This window comes from Balaenoptera acutorostrata, chromosome 19, assembly GCF_949987535.1.
Source record: "Balaenoptera acutorostrata chromosome 19, mBalAcu1.1, whole genome shotgun sequence".
Lineage (NCBI taxonomy): Eukaryota > Metazoa > Chordata > Mammalia > Artiodactyla > Balaenopteridae > Balaenoptera > Balaenoptera acutorostrata.
This window is the reverse complement of record NC_080082.1, coordinates 19907361-19913221: the sequence shown is the minus strand read 5'-3', so window position 1 is coordinate 19913221 and position 5861 is coordinate 19907361. Positions and strand designations below refer to the sequence as shown.

Below are 5861 nucleotides of genomic sequence, written 5' to 3'. Positions count from 1 at the left end.
TCCCTGTAGCCCCTGCTACAGCACCTGGGGGTCTTGATGTTATTCTATGAAAATATTGAACAAATTCCGAGATTGCTGTTAACCACTTGCCTGTTGTATTTGGTGCTTTTCCCTCCCTCCCCAGTTTGAAGTTTATTTTGGGGGGTCTGCAGACTAGTGGGTTTGGCCACACTGGGCTCCGTGACAAGCTCATGGCTGCAGGGCTGTGAACACTTGCCTACTCCTGGCTGGGAGCTGGATGGGAAGGTGCGGGTGGGGGAGCATGGGCGGCAATCAGGCTGTGCTGAGAGGGTCTTGCTGTCTCTGCTGGGCTGGGGTTTCCTGGATAAGATGGGTCAGATGAGCCTGGAGGACATGCTGGCCATCCTGAGGCCCTCCTTGACAAAAGGCAGGAAGGGGTAGTCCAGTGGGGCCGAACCCAGCGTAGTCTCTACTCCTCCCCTCCAACACCCACAGCTACCTACCTACCACCAAGCCCTGTGGGCCAAATACTGAATTTTAGTTCTATCCATGAACCCCTTGGACATGAGTCAACGTGGTTCTCAAAGGAAGATCATCACCATCATCATCATCACCATCATTTTCATCATAGACTGCCCCTTAATGAGCACATACTCTCTGCCAGGAACTGTGTTGTGCTGAGCACTGGGACAGGCGTTCATCTCCTTCGATCCTCATTACAACCCTGTGAAGTAGGGACTTTCATTATCCTTATTTTACAGATGAGGAAACTGAGGCTCCAGGTCTCATGATGGGTAAAGGGCAGAGGCAGAGCTTGAGCCAGTTGTCTGATCCCAGAGCTTCAGCTATTAAGATTGCACTGTCAGATGTGAAACCAGGTGGACCTGGGGTCAAATCCCAACCCTAGCTACTTGTCCACAGTTATCCTAACCCCTCTGAGCCCATTTCTTCACCTGTAAATGGGGATGATACATCCCACCCGTGTGAGCTGTTTAAGGATATTGGATGCTGCATTTGAAGAGTCTACCAAGGAGCTGGTATCCAGGAGGTGCTCAATCTATGTGCATTTCCTTTCTTTGAGACCCCCCAGAGCCCTGCTCATTCACACAACCTCATCACTGCTCTCTGGAGCTGTGGGGAGTGCTCATGATTTGTTCTGTCACTAACTTCAACTGAGCACCTGCTCCAGGCCAGAATGCTGTGCTTCACATAAGCTGCCAAACAACCTTCCAGGGAGGAACTACCTTTCAGAGAGGCTCAGCAACCTGTCTGAGGTCACACAGCCAAGCAGTGATTGCAGAGCTAGCATTTTACTCCAGATCTGACCTTATCCCTCCCAGACACCATCTAGAACCCCCAAGGGCGGCAAGTGGCTAGCTCCTGGCACATGAGCCCTGGGACATGAGACAGGCCAGGCAGGAGGGTGTGGAGCTTCTTGGGAGGGTCTGCTGTGGCTGTGGGACCTGAGCAGGCCTCTTGCCCCAGGATGTGCCCACTGAGGTGATGCCATCATCATAGATGAATACCTACACAGCAGCTCAGATGGACAAGCCAAATGAGAAGCCTTCCAGGAATTGATAAGCAATGTTGTCATGAATGTTGAATTTTTCCAGAAACCTCCAAGGTAAGCCTATCCCTGTCTACCTGTCCCACCTTTCCCACTTGGGCCCAGGAGCTGAGTTATCACAAGTGACATGGTGCCCCATGTACAATGCTTGGTGTCAGTCTATTTATCTCTTGTAAAAATAAAATACAGTGTGCGTGTGTGTGTGGAAAAAAAAAGAAAGAAAGAAAACTGTAATGACAAAGAGTAGAAACAGACTGCAGTAGCTGAGCAAGATGTCTCATTACACTGATCTCTTATTAGGGTTTTTGTTTCTTTGCTATTTTACCCAATCTTCTAAGTCCCTACCCTCAGTGTCTTCTTAAATTATTCCGTTCCTAGGTTTCTCACTGACTAGCTGTGTTTCCTTGAGCCACTCTTACTCCCACTTATTCCATAAAAAGAAGGGTTGCCCTTTGGCACATAGGCTCCCAGAAAAAGCAAATTAAATACAATTCATTGCAACATGTGGAAAAAAAAAAAAAGCCTCCGGGCTTCCACTGCAGGGTGCATGGGTTCGATTCCTGGTTGGAGATCTAAGATTCCCACAAGACGCAGAGTGCGGCCAAAAAGATACCAGAGGTGGTAGGGAGTAAAAAATCAAACTGCTGTGACTCAGTTGGGATAAAGCAGAAAGGAGTCTGAGGCAATAAACAGTCCTAAGACCTCCATGTAAGGTTGTTGCTTCTGTGTCTGGCATTGGGTCTGAAGTCACTTGAATTCAGCAGAGCCGACTGGTGGAAAGGAAAGCTGGATGTGAACTTGGGGAAAGCAAAGGCAAGCTGGAAACCATGAAGACAACTGGAACTAGTGATGTGCCCGAGCTGGCTGAGACTGTCTTGTGAGAGCTGATCACTAAGTTTTTAAGAATTCTACGATCCAGCTGTTAAACACAGCCATTATAAAAATTAAATTATATAAACTTACAATTAAATAAATTACATTAAAAAGAAAAAAAAAAAAAAACAAGTGACATGGTGCCACGCTCCACTGCTACCCCCACTCTCCACTTCCTCTCAGGGATGCAGTGTCACAGCAATGAGAGGCGGCTCTGGCGTGGCACTCTGCAGAGGAGAAAACCAAGGCACAGAGAGGTGCAGTGACTTGCTGAAGGTCACCCAGCAGGACTTATCACCAATTCTCAGGGATTCAATTGACTCAGGAGTGATTTCTTCTGCTTTCAGCCCTTCTCCTGGGAGAAAAGTCTTGCTTCCTCCAAACCTCATGGCTAATCTCTAACACAGTCCTAGAACAGCTCCAGGTTCCTGTCTTTGTGACCTCGGGCAGATACCTAACCCTTCTGTGCCTCAGTTTCCTTGTTTGTAAAATGGCAGTAATAATATATAATGAGCTAATCCATAGGTTGTTATGAGGACAAAATAAACAATGACACATAAAGCACATGGAATGGTGCTCAACACTTAGCAAGCACTCAGTAAAGGCTTGCTGTTCATCATTTTGTCATCATCATTATTATTACTGGTATTGGTGTTATGATGAGCCTGGCTTACCAAAGACAGGACCTGATCAGGCTGTGGGTATCTACTTCTCAGCCAGCCATCTCTCCACAGATTCTGGGGCCTCCATCTTTTTCTATGAGTTCCAGCATCGACCCAGTTTTTTTGCGAAGATCAAGCCGGCCTGGGTGCGGGCTGACCATGGGACTGAGAAGACCTTCATCTTCGGGGGTCCTTTCCTCATGGATGAGAGCTCCATGCCGGGTGAGGATGAACAGACACAAGATCCTTAGGCTGCCGGCTCCAGCAGGGTAGGGCGGGGCATGCAGGAACAGAGGTCTCAGGTCATCAGAGGGGACCCTTGAGTCTCCTCCAGGACCCACGTGACCTTGATCCAGGTCTGTCCCTGTCATAACCTTTCCAGAAGCCACAGAGGAAGAGCAGCAGCTGAGCCTCACCGTGATGACCCAGTGGACCCACTTCTCCTGGACAGGGTGAGGAAGCAAACAGGCATGCCTGGCTTTGGGCCTAGACTACTGAGATCTGCCTCCCAGGGAGCAATACAGGAGACCTTTGTCTTCATTCATTCCTCCCACCCAGGGATCCCAATGGCAAGGGGCTGCTTCCTTGGCCCCCATTCAACTGTTCAGAGCAATACCTGGAAATCCACCTGGTGCCACGGGTCAGCCAGAAGCTAAGGAAGGCCCGACAGCAGTTCTGGGCAGAGACACTTCCCACCAAGATCTGGCAGTGGCAGCAGAAGCAGAAGGGCAGGAAGGCCCAGGAGGAGCTCTGAGGCAGGTCCTGGGTCTTCTGGGCTGGGGGCCAACCCTAGCGGTGGCCAAGTCCCAACAAGGCAGCCTCCTTCTCCCCCTGCTAAGAGACTTTAACCCAAACCAGGCTGATGGGTGGTCATGTCCCTTAAAGCATCAGCCCCTCCATGACTCCTTTGACATGTCACCTACTTCCCATCTAGGGGGCCTTTGCCCAAACTTCTCCCTCTTCCCACTTGCTTCATGGCGAGTTCCAGCTCATACCTCAAGCTCCCCAGAGGACCCTCCTCCTCTAGGAAGTCTTCCCTGCCTTCTCTGGGCCTGGCCCTTTCTGTGTCCATTACAGCATAGCCCACTCTAAGCTAGCATTGTCAGTCAGTGTTTCTGTCCTCCTCTGAGAAGCTCTCTGAGTGTGGAAATCAGCCTGACCCCCTTCTGCATCTCCCATACCAGGATCAGTCAGGACTTGGAATCAGAGGATGCTTGGTGAGTGAGTGAAAGACTGAGAAAGTGTGAGAATGGTGACTGCTGGACTTGAACCCAGGCCCTTTAGGCACCACAGCTCTGCTTAGTTCTGCACAGATGATGTCCTCCCTGACCAGAAGAGTGGGTGGACTCCGACGGCAGAGACCTGGAGTCGGAGGAGTCCTGAGGCATCAGGGGATCCAGCCGAGAACAGATCCCAGACCCCAGATGCCTCTGACTAGGGCTGAGGGAAGTCCCTTTGCCCGTGCTGTCCAGTCTTGGCCCTTGTACAAGGCAGAGCAGAGTCCAGCAGGGCCAGAGCCCTGACCCTTGGATGTGAGATGCAAGTTTCCCAGCGCCAGCACCTCACCCCTTTATGGCCTGCCTGGGCTCTTTCCTCCCCCTCCAGCTAGGGAGGATCACCTTCTGGGGTTGCTGGGCACAGGTCGCGGAGCACCCAGCAGGACACAGGAGAACAGGTTGGGGGAGGCATCTGGACTAGTGCATCAGTCAGGCTGTTGTCACAGAGGGAAGACGAGGTCTACCCACTCAGGCTACAACAGGTCAAAAGCAGCCAGAGGTTTTAGAGTGGGGGGCACACATTTCTTTTTTTGAGGATCAATGCACCATTCCCTTGAGAAATCTGGATTTTAGTACATATCACAATGACTTCCCCTGCCCCTGCTGAATCCCATCCTGCCAACTCTGGTCCCACATATACCCTTCCTCAGTCTGACTAAGTTCCTGGCTGCTGATGGTTACATGAAAAACACTTGCAGGTGAGACCAGTTCTGTTTGGGGAAAGTTCATTTGGGGCAGAAAAGTGAGTCATAAACCAGAGGGGTTCTGAGTCATGCCATTCCTCTGCTCAAAAGCTCCCTGTCGCCCCCGGGGCAAGTTCAAGTTCTTTACACGGCATTGAAGGCCTCCTATTCTTCTCCCCTTCTTTCCACCAGGAAACTTGCCCCCACAAGCTGGTAAGAGAGCCTGACAGGTTAAACAGGCCCCAATCACAGTGTGTTACTGGGGACGCAAAGGGCTGTAGGAGGCATAGATCGGCCCTGACTTGGGACAGGGGAGGGGGGACATCTAAATTGAGACCTGAAGGACAAGCAGAAGTTGCACAGGCCAGAGGAGTAGGCTCGAGGGGTGGGGACAAAGAGGAAGGGTGTTTCTGGTAGAGGGAACAGCAGGAACAAAGGCCTGGAGGTTGAGATGTGCTGAGAAAACACAGTTCTGTACATCTGGAGAGGCCAGCAGAGACCGGACTGTGAGGGCCCTTGTGGGCTGAGCTGGTAACCCGGGGATGATGTGAACAGGTTGGAGGTGGTGGGTGAGAGTGGGGACAGCGAGAGCAGGGAGGGGGCCAGTGTGGGCTTGCGGGTAGGTGGAAGGCACTGGTGGGCTCTAGATTTAGAAGCGACAGGCAGACCTGGTATCCAAGGGGACACAAAGGTGGGAGAAGGAAGACTTCCCGGGGCTGCCTGGAGGCGAGCAGGACTGGGCTGGGAATCAAGGGCTCGGTTTTGACCATGCTGGATGTACAAACAGGCCTCTTCCTGCGGGCTTGAGGCTGCAGCACACCTGGCAGCCACGGGGAGG

The 5861-nt window shown here is 51.5% G+C and overlaps 1 protein-coding gene across 1 annotated transcript; it reads left to right on the top strand.

The window, feature by feature from the left end:
* The first annotated feature begins 926 nt into the window (after positions 1–926).
* On the top strand, positions 927–3817 carry CES3 (carboxylesterase 3). Its single transcript, XM_007198365.2, is given in 6 exon segments — positions 927–998; positions 1447–1468; positions 1471–1559; positions 3096–3282; positions 3434–3515; positions 3622–3817. Coding segments are annotated over 6 exon segments (648 nt in total).
* Positions 3818–5861: the final 2044 nt, after the last annotated feature.